This window comes from Diadema setosum, chromosome 14 (assembly GCF_964275005.1).
Source record: "Diadema setosum chromosome 14, eeDiaSeto1, whole genome shotgun sequence".
NCBI lineage: Eukaryota > Metazoa > Echinodermata > Echinoidea > Diadematoida > Diadematidae > Diadema > Diadema setosum.
This window is the reverse complement of record NC_092698.1, coordinates 1,729,927-1,750,148: the sequence shown is the minus strand read 5'-3', so window position 1 is coordinate 1,750,148 and position 20,222 is coordinate 1,729,927. Positions and strand designations below refer to the sequence as shown.

Genomic DNA, 20,222 nt, shown 5'->3' with positions numbered 1-20,222 from the left:
AAATTGATTTGATTTGTGGTAGGATAGATATGTCGACGTTTCATAATTACTGTTCTGTTCTATCAAATGTGCTTCATTCGCCATAATCATACATCACTCAGGCAATCAATGTTCTTTTGTTCATTTATGTATATGACTCATGAGGAAGCTATCTTGCAAATTATAATGAGCTGCACATCTCGAGTCATATTTCCTGTACCTGCATTTATTCATCATAATCATCATTATTTTTTTTTATTTAAACGTACATAAAGCGTATAAAGTCATTGAAATTGAAACTGCGCCTAATACGGTCTGGTTTCGTACTCATTCAAGGGGATCGAAAGTTTAGTTTAGTTGACGGAAAGGGGCTCAGAAATCATCCTCGTTTACTGCAATCGGTTCTTCTCATTAACCTTGAGACTAGGAGGAAATCACAGTTCGGCTAACCCACATGCCTTCCGCTAAATCTATTTTATCACATGAACCTTATACAGTATCCAAGCAACAGAAAATAAAAAAATATATAACTTGTATCGACACAATATACCGCAACGCAAGGGGATAACTTCATGAACATGTACTTTGAATCGATGTTAGTCATCAGTCACCTTCCAGAAAAATTGCAGGGGGATTTCATATGCTATTATAGACATAACAAGCTGCTGTTGATTATACACTTTATTGTCGTCATACACAGCAAATATTGCATCATTCACAAACTTATCCAAATGACGACAGTAAAGGTTTATATATTCTGGACCGGTTTAAAGTTAGTCTGGAAAGAAATAATAAGATTTGATAAGCACAACCACTCAAATTTGACTCCCACCAAAAACAAACAAGCAAAACAAAACAAAAAAGTTATGAAACTGTGAAGCTTCCCAAATTTTTGCGAAACAGTTCTCGAACAGTTCATTTGAACATGCAAATGAGTAAACTGATTATGTCACCATCCCATAATTTTCCATGAATACTGTACACAAAACAAACAAACTAACTAACTAACTAACTAACTAACTAACTAACAAACAAACAACAACAACAACAATAACAACAAAACAAACTTTTTTTTTTCTTCTGCTATAAAAGTGTGGGCCTATAACGTAATGTTATTCCGGCTGAATTACTTCAAAATATTGATCGGTCTAATCACGATATGAAACTGGGACCTAATTACACTTGAACAAAAATCTGGAAATGCTAAGATTTTGTGTACAACTTATATGAAAGTCATCAGGGCGATGACATCATCAACTCACTCATTCATAATGCGTATGCATATTGACTGTTCAAGAAGTGTTTTGCGAAAATTGGCGAAACTTCTTTTTTAATAATTTATCCGATTTTGATCAATTTTCAATGATTTGCTTATGCAATTTTACTCTTTCTTATCAGACTGTCAGACTATATGTTTTTATTTTTCTGGACCAGAATTGCCCTCTAACGAATTTAACGTTTGAGAAACTGTTCAAAAGTTCCTGGCTCAGAAAGGGTTGAGGGGTGTTGGGAGTTAAAGGACAAGTTCACCTTCATTAACATAAGGATTGAGAGAATGTAGCAATATTGGTAGAACTCATCATTGAAAGTTTGAGGAAAATCGGACAATCCGTTCAAAAGTTATGAATTTTTGAAGTTTTTGGCAGTCACCGCTGGATGAGAAGACTACTGTAGTGTATAATGTCACATGCGTACAACAATATAAGGAAAATATAAAGAGAATTTCACAAAATTTCATCTTTTGAAAAAAGTACACATTCCCTTGACTTGTTACTGACATGTTATGGGTAATATTATTCCCATTGTCTGTAGAAAGAGGCAAGTCAAGTGCTCTTTTATTAAAAAGTGAAAATATGTTGAATTTTCTTTACATTTTCTTTACACTGTTGTACTCATATGACATCACGAGCCTTAGTCGTCTCCTCATCCAGGGGTTCCAACACAAAAATTTTAAAAATTCATAACTTTTGCATCGATTGTCCAATTTTCCTCAAACTTTCACTGATGTGTTCTACTAATATTGCTGCATTCTCTTAATCTTTATGTTTATGAAGGTGAACTTGTCCTTTAAGAAGACCTCAGAGACATTTCTACGAACCCTTCTCGACAACATTGTTTGTGACAGGCGTTGTTCATACGACATGTTCTACAGAGTGGTTTCATCATGTCATCATGTCACGTGACAGCCTTTTTCTCATTGTTCCCTTAGTCATACCCTTTCGAAGATGGTGCTTTATTCGCTGGATTTTTTTTCCCTGTTATAGTTGGAGATTATTGGAGTGCAAATGGCGAAGCACTCATCAAGTTCAGGTTATATATATATATATATATATATATATGCATATATATATATATATATATATATATATATATATATATTTATCTATTTTTTTTATTCATTTTGCTCTCCTAGGTGTGAACCATTCTATTACGTCACAATTTCGCTAAGTCAGCACAAAGCACATGATTATATGGTATATGGAAACGTGGAGAATAACTCAGAAAGTCAATGTAGAAATAAGCGATGATTAGGCTTCTGCCCTATCTCATCCTTTCTCTCCCCCACCCCCGCGTCTATCTTTCTATTCATCTATTCATATACATAATGTCTATGTCTACCTACCTTTCTATGTATACATCTATATCCTTCAGATGATAATGGTATATCATAAAACTTAATTGGTATTCATGATACTCACTCACTAAAACGTGTCACTTTAGAACATCCTGTCTTATGATTCGCGACATTAATCCAGAGTAGCATCTACAGATATATTCTATTTTATTTTTTTTTTCACATTTCAGTTTATTCATGCCACTTTTTCAAGATTATAATGAACATACGAAAGCACATCTGCGTTTACTGAACAGGCATTGACAACTCCTTTTTTAACCTTTGGATTTCCATGGAAATCGTGGGTGAAACATTTTGTCGAAGGTACTGTACCACGCACGGAGCAGGATTCGAACAGGAGATCCCCTTGGTGAGAGTCCAAAGTCTCATACCACAGACTTCCCTACTATCAAAAGTATCGTAGTGGTAATACACGAGAGAGTGTCAGAAATGATTACAGGTTATGCGCATGAGTCAGCATGGTGCTTGGTACCCATGTTATAAGAGTTCCTTCAGTATTGCAATATCAAAATAATGTGATGACTTAGATGATTTTTGGAGCCCCACTGATTGACCTAAAAAGAAAGAAAGAAGAAAAAAAAAAACCGAACAGGGTGAACACAGACGAGCTCACATACACCGCCATGCGTAGGAAACTTTATGGCAAAGTTTGTGACAATCAAATGTGACACCGTCTACTGTTCTAACTCACAAGTGGGGGAAAAGAAGTCAGCTTGCCAACTGCTGAACATTTTGTGAGTTAACATTCCTTTTAAGTTTTTTGTTAAAATGGCATCCATGCCAAATATATGTCTTGCTTAATTCATCAACAGCTGCAGCTGTGACTTATAGTTGGGACTTCTAGGGAATGCTTTGGCCCCCACCCAAGAACCGCATCTTCATCGTCAGTGGGTGGGTCCTTTTCTAGCACGCCCTCTACACTGTGAATGTGTATATTCACATCATGTTTGAGTTGACTTTAAAACATAGAATAAGTGAAAAAGCAGACAAAAATTGAATGGAAGAAGATTATCATTAACAGGGGCGGATCAAGGAATTCCGGAAGGGGGGGGGGGGGGGCGGGCGCAAAATGAAAAAAAAAAACAAACACAAAACAAAACAAAACAAAACAAAATAGAGGGAGGCGTGCCTTGGTGCCCCCCCCCCCCCCGATTCGCCACAATCAGAGATAAAGAAAAAATTATGTCAAGTTTCATGTGTTTTCACTAATCAGTAGAATTATTGGTCGTACCCATAAAAGTACATTTTATGAGATAACGTTGCTGTCGTCCTTTGCACACAAAACATAATTAAATCATTGCTTTTGTCAATGATTGAATTCTGCAACCTTAATTTATTCCCATACACATGAATGCTAGATAATTTCAACTCTACAACAATTGTGAAGGATATAATAAATTTCGCCTTCTTGAATTCATGACTGAAAGGAGATTTAGTGAAAATATGTGCGCTAGTATAAAAATAAAAGACTTGAGTGATCTTTTTTAATCGTTATCTCCTCATCTTATTAGATGATTGGGACCAACGTCATCATTTCGTGCAAAACATGCGCACTTTTGATGTGTCGTGAAATTTTGAAAACAGAAATTATACCAGTTTGTTTGCTTGATTTTACTTTATTCAGAATGTTCGTGAAAGTCAGCTTAAAGATGTAGGAGGTATAAGCCTGATAATGACACAGTTTGCTGTTGTGTGTCGTATTGTTACGTTGCCTATTGTTAATGCAAGACACCCCCCCCCCCCCCTGCGTGGCTACCGTGGCTTTCACCCTCACGATCTGATATCACATCATGGTGAAATCTTGCCATTGATTGGTCTTCACACTGTGCAGCATAAAACGTGTCTGTTCCATAATTCAACTTCCTCCGCACTTAATATAAACGTTCAAAGTCAACTTTTTCTCCTTGGCGGAAGAAGGGAGAAAAAAAATTGAATGCCGTACAGCTTCACCTGGTGAAGACTGATGACTCAACGTGCAAATCAAATTACGGTTATAATTCTCGTTTGTTTGAATTTTAATAAACAACGAGCAAGGAACAACGGGACGGTTTATACAATAAGGGTTAATAAGCGCCTTGCCTATGGGCCTTACCGCTGCTTCTAACACTCGAACCACAGATTTCATATAATGAGAGTGTCGTTCTGTCTAGTTTCTTTTCCTCGAAAATCAGTTTAACATTGATCATCGAAACAGGTATATATTATGTGGTAGAGGTGCGTTTTAGGTATCACGTCCTTAACTAGACAAGACGATTTGGCGCTCTGACAGGGGGGAAAAGAGAAGATGAGATTAGAGTTCGTTGGCATTTCGGAAGGTCATGTGGGACCTGAGCCAGCTGCAAATTGATGTATGGATCATCTCCACTTTGTGTTCCCTAACCTTTAAAAACCCAGTATTCCTTCCTCTCCTGTTTTATTGCTTTCTTTCTTCATTCATATCTCTCACCCCTTCCAACTTACTTATTTCGTTTACACTGTCTGTTGCCATTCGTCAGGCTGTCTGTCTGTCCGTCAGTGCACGCAGTTCTCTGCCTACCCATTCCCCTCCCCTGTTCATGATATTACTTGCCATTTTGCTTGCAGAGGCTCTTATTTCCTTAAGAGAGAACAACATAACCACATTCCAAGTAGCGAGCTCACCACGAACATAATCACGAGGACATATTTTCGTCCCTCAGGAGGAAGAAAAATATATATCAGAGAGGGGAAGGGAAGAAAAAAAAAAGGAGGGAGGAACAACTTTCAAACTCATCACAGATCTTGCTGGTTCGGGGCAGAGGAAGGCTTTCCTTTCGATACGAACAATCAGCTGCCAAGATAGCTGAGCTCAATTTCCGCAAAGGAATATTGGGACGTCGCAACGGGTCCACTTTTCTTGCACGATTGCATTTCTGAAATTAAATGCGACAAGATTTCAAGGCCGCAGTCATGTTAACCTCAGTCGTCTGGCATTTTGCGCTGTTTTCTCTATTCTTTCTCAGTACTGGTAAAAGTGATAACCTTGACCCTTTAAAAAAAAGAATAGTCATCCATATCAATGATGATAATCTATTCTGAAAAAAATGAGTTATAAGGGAAGTTAGTGAATAGCAAATGATTTCTATCACAGTCCGATAAATCGTCTGGAAAACTAATACACAGTTTGTTCGCTACGTCACCTGCAGCCTGTGGTGATGTTATTATACATTGTCAACCAAGGCAGACTTGTTGCACTTTCTTTTGTTCTAACCATGGAGCTACCGCATGATAGCTCCATGTTCTAACCATACCGCACACCGGATACAATATTGCATCGGGGCCTACATTTCACGGGAATTTGTCTAAAGAACAAACATTGTATAACAGAGAAAATGTGTAATAACTATAGTAGATGGAGGAAAATCGAAGAAATAGAATGCAGTGGTTTCATTAAGATCACACTTTAAATATCAAAGTTATGATGCTCAATTGTACAGTCTTACTTTTGTTTTAGGACTTTATATTCATTTTGATAGTCCCATTGTTCAGCGTATTTTAAAGATTTTAACAGTCCTCTCTGTTAAATATTAGGCCATTCCATTGTCAATTTAAAGAAGATGTGATGGTATTTCTCTTGTTTCTCATTATATATAGTCACTTACCTCTTGATAATTGCAGTGTTCCCTCAGCTACGGCTTTATCAATGGATCGTTGGTAGAGCGGGTTCAGCTGCCCGCTCCGGACTCTACCATAAGGAAACCCCTGAGCTTGTCGCTGCTGCTGCTGTTGTTGCAGGTACCGTTGGTTTTGCTGTTGCTGCTGTTGTCGCATGTACTGCTGTAGTTGTCGCTGGTAGTTCTCCTGTTGTTGCATGTATTGCTGGCGCTGTCGCTCGTATTCCTCTTGCTCCCTCTCGTACTGCCGCTGCATCCGCCAGTTCGGCTGAGGCTGCCGGCGATACTGCTGTCCTGAGTAGGGCTGGTAGTATTGCTCCGTACTTTCATCCTGTCGCTGCTGCATCCTCTGCTCTTGCTCTTGCTTCTGTCGATGTCGACGACGAATCTGTTGTCGCCTTTTCTTTAGCAAAACTTCGACCTCGTTGGATGACAGTCCCGCTGCCAGAGCATTCTCCGACAGCGTCTTTCGCCTACTTCCCCGACGTCCCGGCCGCCGGATGCTCTGGCTGCCCGACGAACCACTGGAACCACCTTGCCCTCTTTGACCTGTTCACATAAGACAACAGTGAGCCTTGAGCCGTGCCGGTAATATAACAATCGAATCTCTCAAAAGGGCATTTGATTTGTACAGAATATACAACAACTTCAATTAGTCAAAATTGTGCTAGTATGAATGTTACATTGATGCTAATTTTTTCTATGGTTAATTGAAATTTAGATGATTTAGCCATTTCAAAACATCCCAGTTCTCTTTCTTATTCAGGACATCGCGGTCCCTGTAGATGATTAGATTTGATGGCTCTCCATAGAACTTCGTATGTTACACTATTGAGGGGGTTAATTATAAGGTCTCTACCTGAAGACATGGGTTTACAACATTGGAGAAAGGAACGAGACTTCTGCTATCATAGATTTGGTGAACTAAAACCTTGGCAGACCATGAAAAAAATATACCTGTTATGTTGTCCTGTCGACAGTCCGTGTATCAGGAAGTCGACTAATGACCAGTTTTTGGTGTTCATGCACACCTCAGCACTGCAAATTACTGGAGCCTGTGCTAAGTATACGATTTTCTTATTTTATCACTCTCTACCCATTCAAAATAGATTCATTGATTCTAGGAACATTTTGTGTGTTTTGATGTCAGCAAGTATACAACCAAACACACTTTGGAACATATTGTAGATTCATGTATAGGTCATGCACGAATGCCATGAATTTTCTGTACTCATGTCCTTTAGATCCTTTCATTATTTTTTCCTGATCTTGCTGCCCTGTTGAGCAGTTAAAACCAGTGTTTGGTGTGTTATAGACAAAATAAGGAAAGAGAGAACGTGAAATATCAATTTCAAAATCATTGCTGGTCATGTAGTTCCTCCAAGACAATTTCTATATCGATCAGCATAGAAACTCTTGAATTGTCCAATCCGAAAACCTTTACGATATGTACAGACCACTGCATCCAAAACGCTTTCCATTCCATGCCTATCACACGTCACACGCAGTTGACTTGTTTCAAGTGAAATATAGAAAATAATATCAGTATACTCTATGATTATTATATATATTAAATATGATAATCATACAGTATTATTCTTTATTGTACTACATTATATTATTCTATATCATATGATATTACATTATAATAATCTTATAATATAATATGATATAATAATATGATATGATATAATATGATATAATACAATATGATATCATCACACTATATTAGAAGAGTATATGATATAGATATCATTAAATGATAACAATGATAATGATACAATTATCATGTTTTGATAGTTATAGTCACCTCTCTGGTTCTGAGCTGTCTGGGGAGACTGGTGGACCATTTCGTTGGAGCCGGAATCCTGCGGCCATCCGCCCACGTACGACAGCGGCATTAGTGTGACGAAACTCGACCTCATGGTGAAAACATCACCGAACGGTTGTCGAGCCGGTGGTTGTGTCACTTCTGGCCTCGATGTGGATTCGACATAGGATGGCCGATTTGTCAGTCTGAGCTTCGGTCTTCTCGTTGGCCGGGTCGTTGGCGCGCTCGCCGTGGTGGCTGTCGGGGTCGCAGTCGCCGCGACAGTGGTTGTCGGAGTGGTGGTTGTTGGGGCGGTAGTGGTGGGCCGTGGAGGTGGTGGCTTAGGTTTAAGCTCTTCAAAAATTGTAAAGAAGGTATAATGATGATTCTAATTATTACTTATTACAACACGTGTAGGCCCTAAATAAGAAAAAGAAAACCTGTCCGAAATAATGTGCAGCGTGCAACAGAAATATAGATATAGGGCTTTCGAAGTAAACGAGAATTTTACACAAAAACAAAGAACACTACAGCAGGCACACTGCACCAGTAAGAACACAGACAATCCGTAATTTACATGTTGATTCAATCATTCATTCATTTTTATGGGAAAGTGCAAAGAGAGTATTAAATTTCAGTTATTTAGCTACAAGTAGCTAGAAACTGTTTCTCAACCCTTGTCACCAAAATCGGTGTAAATAACAGTCTGAAAAAATTATATATATATATATATATATAAGAGAAGAGAAGACGTTGTCAAGTCAAAGCAACCAAAATAAAGAAATAAATAAACCGTATCATAGGAAATCAAGCAAGTTGTAACTAATTTAGACGGCACCGCTATGTGGCATTTTGAATTCAATGTATTATACATATGACTTCAATACAGTGTTATTTCCCCCTCCAAACAAAATGCCGTGGATTATTTTTCCTGGTTACCGTATAGATGGTAACTGTTGTGTATCCCCGTGGTCTTGTGTTTGGTAACAGGGGTTGTGTAGTGGGGAACATCTGCTCTTGCATCGATGAGGAACGAAGGGAAATCAAGCTTCACAACACGTTTCCTACCATAAAGCGGCTCCTACGCTTCCCTATTCTGTCAAGCCTTGAGTAGTGAGGAGTGAGGAACGGCAATCATGTGGGAAGGGTTGCCGCGAACAGATTAACTACTATAATTTACGGCTCAGACGATTGGACCGGGCGAAACATCAAATCGAATTTTCCCGACCGGAAGTCGATATGTTCAGCGAGCCTTCTGAGCAGAAGCCTGCGTCATACAGGAATTCATGTCGTCATTTCCGGTGAAGTAAAAGGTTGTGGTAAAATGGCGGGAAACAGGGAGAAGACAACTGCCACTCACATCATGTAGGTGCCTTGGAAAGGACCCTGGGATTCGCGCCTTACTTCTATAAAGACTGAAAGGGGGACATGATGACCCCACTGAAATGAGAACTTTTGAGTGAGCTATAGGTAAAAGTATTAAATGCTAATCTACAGTGTGATCACAGCTCTATGGTCTGATGTTTCTGTACTCTCTTTGTACCCGAGATAGGCGGACACCCTTGATGTGGAATAATGATGTGGAGTTCCTTATTTTAAATTGGAGATGACTGTAGGTATCTATCAGCATACATTTGTCTGCTGGTGATGTAATAAATGACGTTTGTTTGTGATTGTGATGGCTTTCACATTTTATGACTTTAACAACTAGATTCTTTATGGCTGTGGATTTCGTGCCAACCTCCCTTCCTTTAATGATGGGAAAAACTGAAATCACGAGCCGTATTTGTATAGCACGATTCTTCCGTTTCAAATAAACTGTGGAGAAAAAAAAAAAAAAAACTTTCTTTTTTTTATCTCTCTCATTCAAAATATCATTGACAGAATCCTGTCAAAGAAATGTGCTGGTTAACTGCACTTTTGCACGGTAAAAACGAAAGCGATAGTATCATTCTCTGTATACTTTATTTTGTTTCAGGTTATCAGCATGCAGCCAATGGACCGTTCTCTTCATTATTGACTCCCACTTTGACCAGCGAGTATCTCGCCAGTTTACACCGTCACAGATTCATATACACAGTAAAACCAATGATACTGATCACTTCCACTTTTTCCATCATATAACCCGATAGGTCTCCTGATCGTGGACTTATAGAGAAAATCCACCGCAAAAATAAATAATCTTCACAGAAAGAGAAAAATATTCCCTCTATACAGAAAATGACAAATATCGAATAAGAAATAAGGAAGATATGACATTTTGAAATTTCACATATTTTGTTTTTTCGGAAAACATGTCTTGACCAGTCCTTATGAATATTCAAATGAGCGAGTTGATGATGTCATACCCTCACAATTTTTATGTTATTTTTATGTTTTTATGTTATATCAGGGAGGTGCTCACCTCCCTGGTTATATAATGAAAGTTTGAAAAAACAGGTTATGTTTAGCTAAAACAAGTTAATGAATGTTCCCATACAAAGAATATGAGAGTTAACGTTTGTTCTTTTTTATTCTATTTTTCATTCTTTATTTTGGGTGGGTTCAAGACAACGTTTTATATTCATGCAACTAAAATATGAGATTTTTGTCATTCCTGTATGTGAAATGAATAAGCAATTGTGAAAGCATGACATCGTCAACTTGCTAATTTGTAAGGACTGGTCAAAAAAACGTTTTCGGAAAAAAAAATGTAACTTTGAAAATGTCAAATCTTCCTTATTTCTTATCCGATTTTTGTCATTTTTGTATCATTTTGTGAGGAATATTTTTTTTTCTTTCTTTTGAAGTTTACTCATTCTGGGGTGGATTTTCTATTTAAGAGAGGAGTAAAATAATATCTCTATTGAATCGATTTGAGGGTTGACATGATCAACTTTTTCAATTTGCATCAATTACGTCTTTGCGACGAATGTCACTATTCAGTGAATACATGTGGAACTTGAAAATGTCCAATTATGAAAATTCTCGCATTTATTCAATTTCTTTCTCTTTGTGTAGAGGTGCGAAATATAAGTCTAATAAAACAACGTGATGACAAAAAATAGGAAGACGATACAGGGAAAACTAAATTTGTTTGTGAACATATTTTATACACGAGCACTTCTAATGAAAGTGATGAAATCAAAACATATGTATTGTCAGGGAGAAATTATATAAAAGAAAACAGATAAGAGGGTAAAACTCGTATACAATTCCTTATTCCGAAGGTTCGTTTGTTAAAAATTCGTTCACAGTTCGTTATTCAGAACGTTCGTTTATCCGACAAAATGAAATTAAGTTCGTTATCCTGAAGGTACGTTAATTTCAAAATGAGTGAAAACGTGCGTTATTCCGAAGTTTCGTTGAGACGCACCTTCTTTTCATGTCTATATAGGGAATATATAGGGAATACCAGAGGGTTTATTTAGTTATGTCATGTTTGCTATTACTGGTTGTTATGACAATTGCTAACTGAGACTCATGTTAGTCATTTGTGTGTTTGTGTGTGTGTGTGTGCGTGTGTGTGTTATTTTGAATTTTCTGATATAAGCTATATATTTTGTAAATTTAGAATTGGGGGCTGAGAAGTAGTTTGATTTATATAGGGTTATAAAGAATTGATATATTGTATATGTAATAGAGTTTTAGGGTGTTGTTTGTATTCATTGTGCTCATCATAGATGTAATTATGTAATTGTGATGTAAAATGTGTTTGTATTGTCATGATCATTTTGTTGTAATGTAATGCCAGTGGAAGCCAAATTTCTATGTCTGACATAGACCAATAAAGAAATGAATGAATGAATGGATTAACGAATCCTGTTTTATTTTCGAATACAGTAAACGAACCTTCGGAATAACGGCACTAATGTGCAGATTAACGAACATGTCGGTATAGGGAATATGTGTGTATCTGAGTAACAGACCTTCGGAATAATAACCATCACCCAAACCTACAAGGGGAATAACGGATCATACCTTAAACACGGCAGACGCGTCATTGTCCCCAAAACCCGAAAAAAAAATATGGTTCAACTAGAGAGCGAGCCAGTGCATAATCACATCATTGCGTGCTGCTCCATAAATGAGTCACTTGCCATTTACTTTCCTCTAAAGGTCTAAAAGATATTGTACTTTTAATTGATTAGTATAACTGCAGTTGTTTCCGTGAGTATTGTAAATATTTAGCCTTCCTTCCCGGTAGCTCTTTAAAAATTGTTTGTTTGTTTTTTCTGTAAAATCATCCTTAAATGGAATGCGGTTGCCGTGTTGGTTTGCTGGAAAAAAAAGGCATTTTCTTTTCGTGATCTGCCATGCACTTCTCTGACAGATTCAGGGTCTTACTAATTCATTGCATCATATGTGATGTAATTCTTATTTGTTATTTGTCGGGTTTAATCATACCAGCTATTTCTTTCTCGAAAGTGATAGGACAGTTCGGCAATCATTTCCCATTTTTCCTTGGAAGGAAATCACTTACCTGCAACAGTCCCATGGAAGTTTCAGCAAAGTTGAACAAATCGCTTCACTGTGCAAAATTTCTTTTCAAATAGGTCTCCCCCAACATGGTACACTGACTGGTAATATCTCTGTCTCTGTCTCTGTCTCATATGTCGAGAAATTTTGTTTCGTGTTCTTTATTCAAAGATTGGCATTTTATTACACATGTATTAAAAAAGAGTAGATGCTCGAGTATTCATTGAACTTACATGAAGACAGAAATTTCCTACTCTCATTAACATGATCACGATGATTGAAGATTTGTATCATTGCTTTCCCACTACTCATCATGACGAAATCATGTATTCGAGAAAATACGCAATCGGGACATTTCGAGGTCTAAAACAAATAAGCAGTACTATACTGTGTTACTAAGCAGGCGTGGCAAACGTAATTTTCTGAACGTGCCCACTGACATGACAGATGTTTTTGTTGTTGTTGTTGTTGTCGTTGTTGTCCCTATGACTTCATAGTCACCGCATTCTTATGCATCGTAGAAGTATAATTATGTGTGTAAGCAAGGAGGTGAGATGAAACGCACCTCCCTGGTGTAAGTATAGATATAAGTTGATCAAATGTATTAATTTTGTTAAATCGCTCGACATGTATATACGAAAGATGTATGCTTTCTCTTTTCCCTTTTACTGATGAACACATGGGTCGGGATAATCAATCTATCACGGAATTGCTTTCCGTGAAAGGAAGGGAAAAATCCTGGCAGAAGTAAAGCTTACTTTTGCATCTTGGTGCGGAGACGCATCCGGTGAGCGAGTAATCATCCGGGTATCCGCCGAAGAAGAAGGGGACGTACTCGTAGTTTTCGTGCCTCGGCTTATCCGCTTGGTCAAAACGCACGCAGATGAACCGCATGTCATCGCAGGTCAGCCCGGTGGCGTCGAGGTTGAACGGGATGTTCTTGAACTTTGGGAACGGCTTTCCCTTCCGGTACTTCTGGGCTCGCTGGTCGGAGGTCAAGACATTCTTGGTCACGCTGTAGGCGAACCCTTCACCCTGTCTGTTCTCGCTGGCCCATACCGTCATGTTCCAAAGGTTGTGGCCATGCACACCAGTGGATCTCTTGTTTTCCTTGAAGATCATGGAAACGTTAAGGCTGAGTTTATTCGTTTGCCCCGGAAGTATTTTAGGGGTCGACAATATCTTTACCGTGGGAGACACGCGGCTTACATTGACATCTGAGAGAGAAAAAGAAAGAAAAGGAAACATGATTATGAACAAAATTATTTTGTCAGCAAATTCAGAACAATATTGGTGTAGTACGTTATTGTATATCTGATTACCGTTGTCGACCTAGATCGGTCCAACCTCATCTACAGGAAATCAATCAGCAACATGAAAAGCGGATGAGAGGAAACCAGGGCGTGCTTATATATAGTGATAAACTGAATTCATCATTTATAACATTGCAATGAACTAAAGCAAATATGTGGGTATCCTTCCCAAGAATCATGACACAAAAATTACATGAACTTTTGCATAGGAACGTTATCAATATATCTCTCTACACATCAGTCATGAATGCATTATTGACGCGATGGCCAAATCTATGATCGCATGAAACAGTGACGTGATTTTATGTATCTACGTGTATGACTTGAAAGAAAAAGAACATCCAGATTGGACAATAAAGATAAAATTGAAAATGAAATTGATAATTTGGAAGCTCCCTTCAATTAGCAAAAGCATAAATGTTGTTTTTTATACTTTCTTTGATCCCCTCGAATATACCGAAACAGTATGTATGCTGGTTTGATCATTTTAAAGGAGAAACGCTCATGAGTACGGATATTGGCAGTCAGGAAGCAGATAATGTGATCGGATGCTGCTCTGAAAGTGTGAAATATGATGATAACATCAGAGAGATGTTATTACGTATATCAAGAATGTGTATTCATTAAGGAGAACATCAGAAGCAGCATGCTAACGCAGGACTTACGTACAAGCATGTCCGCGAAGAGGAAGAAAAAACTTCCTATATCAGAGCTGAACCAAATGACTGTGACATTTAATGTGTCCTCCGCAAAGACTAAGAATATCAAACTGTGCCTTTAAGTCTGATAGAAGGCACAGGGAATACAGCGGTACGTTTCACATAAGATTTATTAATGAATGCATTTGGTCTATAGACACTGGGTATGACTAATTAACTCTTCATGTGCCGTGGTGGAAACCCCCTTTGTGCCACATTATTCTGAGACACTAACGGTTTCATGCTTTGAGAAAACATTCCGTTTTTCAAGTCTATGTAACTTCTTTAGATTTCTGTTGGGCTGGGCAAATAGTGAGTAAAGTTGTAGAGAAAATGCCAAGCTTTGCTTTGATGTATTATTGTATGACAAATCTATCATTGTTTTTCTTTCACATGACCAGTAGTTACATTAACAGTGATGACACAAGAAAGCTGATAGAACAGGTCCCAACAATACACCTGTACTTCAACAAATCCATTTCTTGTAAGCATGCGCTCTTTTATGATGTTCATGGGAAGAAGACAAACAAACAGAATTGATGGAGGAATCTCAAAGACGTTCAAAAATTCGTATATTTTTTTTTTTTGCAGTGTATTATTATGAGTTATGACTTCATCCAACTTCAGTTGTTACCTTACTTAGCTGTAGATTATGTTACTTTACTCTTCTTTCTTAATTCTTTTTTTACCTTGGCTCAACGATGTGACATTTATCTATGGGCAATTGCCTTGTCCTAACACTTAAATTTGAGAAACGATTTGGATTATGATCAAAATGATGGATATGCTTGTATTTGCCATTAATCACGTTTATTAATTGAATTTTGTAATTGACTCTATTATCTGTTCGTGTATATTATTATTCATTCATTCATTCATTCATTCATTCATTCATTCATTCATTCATTCATTTATTCATAATTTATACATTCATTTATTCATTCATTCATTCATTCATTCATTCATTCGTTCATTCATTCATTCGTGCATTCATTCATTAATTTTTATTCGTGCATTCATTCATTCATTTTTATTCATTCATTCATCCATTCATTCATTCATTCATTCATTCAGTCAGTCAGTCAGTCAGTCCATGTAGCCCAGACTTTACGCGCTGAAATGGAGGTTCTCACGACGACCACGATTCTGGGGTGGTTGCCAACGAATGCTCCAGCGGGGAACAATGACTTCGCGAAGCAAGAGGAAGCGAGGATTGAAAGTGGCAAAGAAGAAAACGGGCCAGGTACGACAGAAGACGGCGTGCATTCAGGATCAAGCGGTGTACAGGACAGGCCGTATTAACCCAGATTATGATCGAAACCTCGTGCGTTTTGACACAGATCCGTCCGTCATGGTCTCGCAAAGGATTCGACTATAAACATGATAAAGAGTTGAAAGAATGAGGCCGCCTAATTCCGACACCGGTCACAACTTTCTTTCAGCGTGACTCGTGTGTCGAGCGAAATTCACTGAGAAGCGCAGATTCATGGCTATTTGCTGACTTACCACAATTTGACTTCATACTTTTATTTCCTCCTTGGAAGCAACAAGATTAACTCTGTCTGACCACCTGCGACTGTACGGCATAAGATTCCATTGGAAATTTGACGATAATCTAGTCTAGACTTGAGGCAAAAGTAGGTTGCTGCTTAAGGAAGCTAGGAGCTTGAGTGATAGAACTGGGCAATCAAGACAACTTGCATAATACTTATACAACATGCGTTTGCATGGATTGTTTGAAATGGAAAAGATTAATTTTGCCCCAAAATTTTATACTTTCATTTTTCACTTCAGGCATACTTTATCAAAAAGAGTTGGTTCCATTTCACATAGTCTCCAAGTAAGTAAGTCACCACTCCTTCTTTATCTCGCAATTGCTACTCATTTTTCCGTGTTTGTTTTCCTTTTTTTAGCACCCACAATAAAGTATGCTGATAAGAAAAAATGATGTTGATACTAATGAGAGGATCAATTTCGACAACATCAATGAAGTAGTAATGATATCGAGCATTGATATATCTGAATGAAAACAGATTGAAAAATAAAACTCATAATCATTTCAATAACAAAGCATTATCATTTTACAAAGATAGTGGATCAACTCTAATATCCTGTATACTATTACGGCTTTAGGGGAAGATGGAACTACTTACTCAAGTGAACTTAAGTGTTTGAAGAGTTTGATTGCAAAACAGATTAAGCACCATTTCTTGACAATCTGAAGTCCGCCATCAGAGAGCAAAATATAACCCCCCCCCCATGATATACCTCACTTTTTGTATAGTAAGGACTATCCTTGAAGTAATGATTAATATTCCATATTTTCTTATCATTATCTCCGTTATTCTAAGCAGGTTTAATCGCGAATATCTCAAATTGACAAGAATGGAGTTAACTCGCATTACCACTAAACTCTTCGTTTGCGTCTCTGCGTTTTGAATGACGAACGTCGACGGATCCATGCAGTGGCAGCTGAGAACATACTGCAGTGTATCTCATTTTACAGACACGATTGACCAGGCGCGTGCATGTAAGTGGTAGATCGTGATAACATGAAATTTTTTGATTGAATAATGTGAGATTACGTGATAAGGCTCACCTCCAATTCATCTGCACGTAAATCAATCAGAGATGCAGCCACATAAATCGTGACTCAAACCTGTTAACAGATCCTGTTCATGAAGAAAGAAAATATCAAGCTACGGAGTCATTTTCAACCTTCTCATCTGTCTACCCACTCCCCAATGAGTCTTTTTAGCTTTATTTCCATCTATTAACCTATCTCCCCCTTATCCCACCCTCTTCCTCTCTCGCTGTCTTTCTTCCTTTCAGTATTCTCCTTCTCTATGTCTCTTTAATTCTTGCAGTCTGTCTGTCTGTCTGCCTCTCCTCTCTCTCTATATATATGTATCTTTTTATACCCATCTTTCTATCTGTCTATATATCTATCTACCTATATCTTTACCTGTAATATCTGTCTATTTCTATTTATCTATCTACATCTATCTATCTATCTATCTATCTATCTATCTATCTATCTATCTATCTATCTATCTATCTATCTATCTATCCGTATCTTCAAAGCTGTCTGTCATGCTGTCTGTATATTAATGTCTCTCCCACGTTTGATGCGATCCGGATCGTGAGGGAGAAGGATCCATGATTTTACACCCAAACAACTCCTCGTGTCCCGGATGTTCGAATTACGACCCCTCCCTCTTAAATAATGTGCGACCTTAACGCTAGATGTCACTTGATGTGTCGCCCGTCCTTTAAAGTTCAAAACCTTAAGAGTATAATGTTACTCAGAAGAGGGAAGGGGGAGGGGGATGAGGGAAGTGATATTTAAGACACCCTTTGATCTTCTGCTCTATTCCAACATGTTATAGGGCCTATAATGGCATGCAGTAACCATGGGGACGGAGCTCGTACATATAAGACTGTTCAATAAGTACGCACGTACGCGTATAGTAATGTACAATTTGTTATATCAAGATTAATTGGTTGAAGTTGTATAAAAAGAGGGACAGAAGTGAACGCGAAGAGTGTCTGTATATTAAAAGGGGGGTTTAAAAAGGGACTTGTTCTGGTAAGAAAAAGTTAAGATATTATAGGCACAGCAGTGAAAATTTGAGTGAAATTAGGTAAAGGTAACGAAGTTATAAAACTGTTTCACTAATTTTCACCAAACAGTTCTCAAACAGCCAATATAAATGCGCAAATGACTAATATGATGCTCAATCGCCTCACAATCGCCACATATAGTAGTTTGTTTACAAGGTCTTGACATTTCTATTTTTTTTTTATCATCCCCTGTATCAAATCATTATAATGTTTGACTAATCATGATTAGAAGTTGTTTAGACATGAATAACATTATATACTTTATACTTTTATAGCAAAAAAAAAAAGTTAATGTTTGTCCACGACCAATGCAGGTCCCATATATACAAGCTTTGATTTTTAATGAGACCCTCCATTTCAATTCCCATTCTTAAAAAAAAAAAAGGAAAATTGTGAGGAAACGATATTATCAGTTCACTCTTTGCAGATCCATATAAACTGTTGAAGAACTGGTTTGCCAAACATGTATAAGTGAAATTTCACAACACTCATAATTTCCCTAATTTCATCGGATTCTGATCAGATTTTCACTGTTGAGCTTATGTAATTATATTCTTTCTTTCCAGACTACTTTTAACAGGTCCGAAATTCCCCTCTTTACCACTATATATTTACTAATCTTTGACATTAGTTCTACTATATTATTTATGAATATTCCGCTTTCCCCCGCCCCCTCCCCCTTTCAATTGAACCCCAGCCCCCTCCCATTGACGTCCCTAAACCCCATAGCGGACATCCTTTTGGGATATAGAAATACATAGTTTGATAATTCACGGCCTGCACTTGCGAGATAGAACAAGAGGAACGCAGCTCAGTGCCCGTTGTAAACCATGTAACAGCACGTGTACACACGTAGTCCAGGCTAGGCTCCATAGAAAGTGCACCTAACCTTGTTTTTTAATATATACAATGTTTTTTGATGGTTTCTTGTCAATTCGAGGGTGCTGATTCCAAATCCGATTGATGCCACTCGCGTAACCTTGAGCATTTTCGGCAAAATGCAAAAATCCAAAATGGCCGCCTGATATGCTAATTTGGCCATTATAATCCCAGTTATGTCAATTTAATGACCAATTATTCCATCAAAGTTTTTAAAATTTTTGTTCCTTGAGTAATTCTTCTCGCACATGCACGAAATTTTTCATTTGAAGAGGTACATTTACTATTTCAAGCTTATTTTCAATTCAAAATGGCCGCCACTCCTATACTCATGTACTATATGAATGGCAAAAAATATGCTTAGAAATAGAAGACGAATTTTCAGTCACATACCTACGCTTTTATCAAGTTTTGCATGTGCAATGCAAATCTGATGAGTGCCACTAGCAAAACAAGCAAACAAACAAGCAAACAAACAGAAAATTTATTGTTTTTAGGCTTATTATATTCTTCTTTATACAAAACTTCTAAATGGATCCCACTCATGTACCCTTGCACAATATGAACGGCAAAGTGTACATGGAAATAAACAAATTTTCTTTTATTTCTGTCACTCAGGTACACTGTTTATCAATTTGTGCGCTGATTATAAATCAGAAGGTTGTTAGTAAAAAAAAAACTGTTTTATTTTTTGATGCAAACATCCAAATTTGCTACCTAAATCTGAATTTTCCCTAGGAATTTGGAAAAGTCACCAAAGCTTGAATTGACGCCAACATCAAAATTGTTTATCAGGAATCATTACATATTATGAACATTTGATACCTACTTGCCTTGAGATGTTCAACATCATAATATTAACTCTGATTTACTGCATTAAAAGGCTGAATCCTAAATGATAACACAAATGAAATTTCCAATTACTTGTCCTGTTCTACATTATCTAAAAGCGATATTATACAAACTTTTCAGTCCCCTCATCCAAGAAGGAACATGAGGCAGGGGAAAGTGGAAAAAAGGAACCACCTCACTTCCTGTCGTCAAATCTTTGAAATGAAAACAATGCCGAAAAGTTTTTCATGTTAACCCAGATGAATTATTTATGGTAGATGAATTTTACCACCATCTTTTTTTTTCGGAGTGATTGTGTTTGCGTATATGATGTCAAGGGAGACTCTGAGATCTGTACAGTGC

General features: G+C 37.5%; 1 protein-coding gene across 1 annotated transcript in view; it reads right to left on the bottom strand.

Annotated features, from left to right (window-relative positions):
* The window catches only part of LOC140237822 (uncharacterized), a 34,484-nt gene that overhangs the window by 2,325 nt on the left and 11,937 nt on the right, over window positions 1–20,222 (bottom strand). Inside the window, exons 3-5 of the mRNA XM_072317750.1 lie at window positions 13,273–13,731; window positions 8,057–8,410; window positions 6,235–6,795 (exon numbers count right to left, since the gene is read on the bottom strand). Coding sequence (XP_072173851.1) covers window positions 6,235–6,795; window positions 8,057–8,410; window positions 13,273–13,731 — 1,374 coding nt within the window. The remainder of the gene's footprint in view (window positions 1–6,234; window positions 6,796–8,056; window positions 8,411–13,272; window positions 13,732–20,222) is intronic.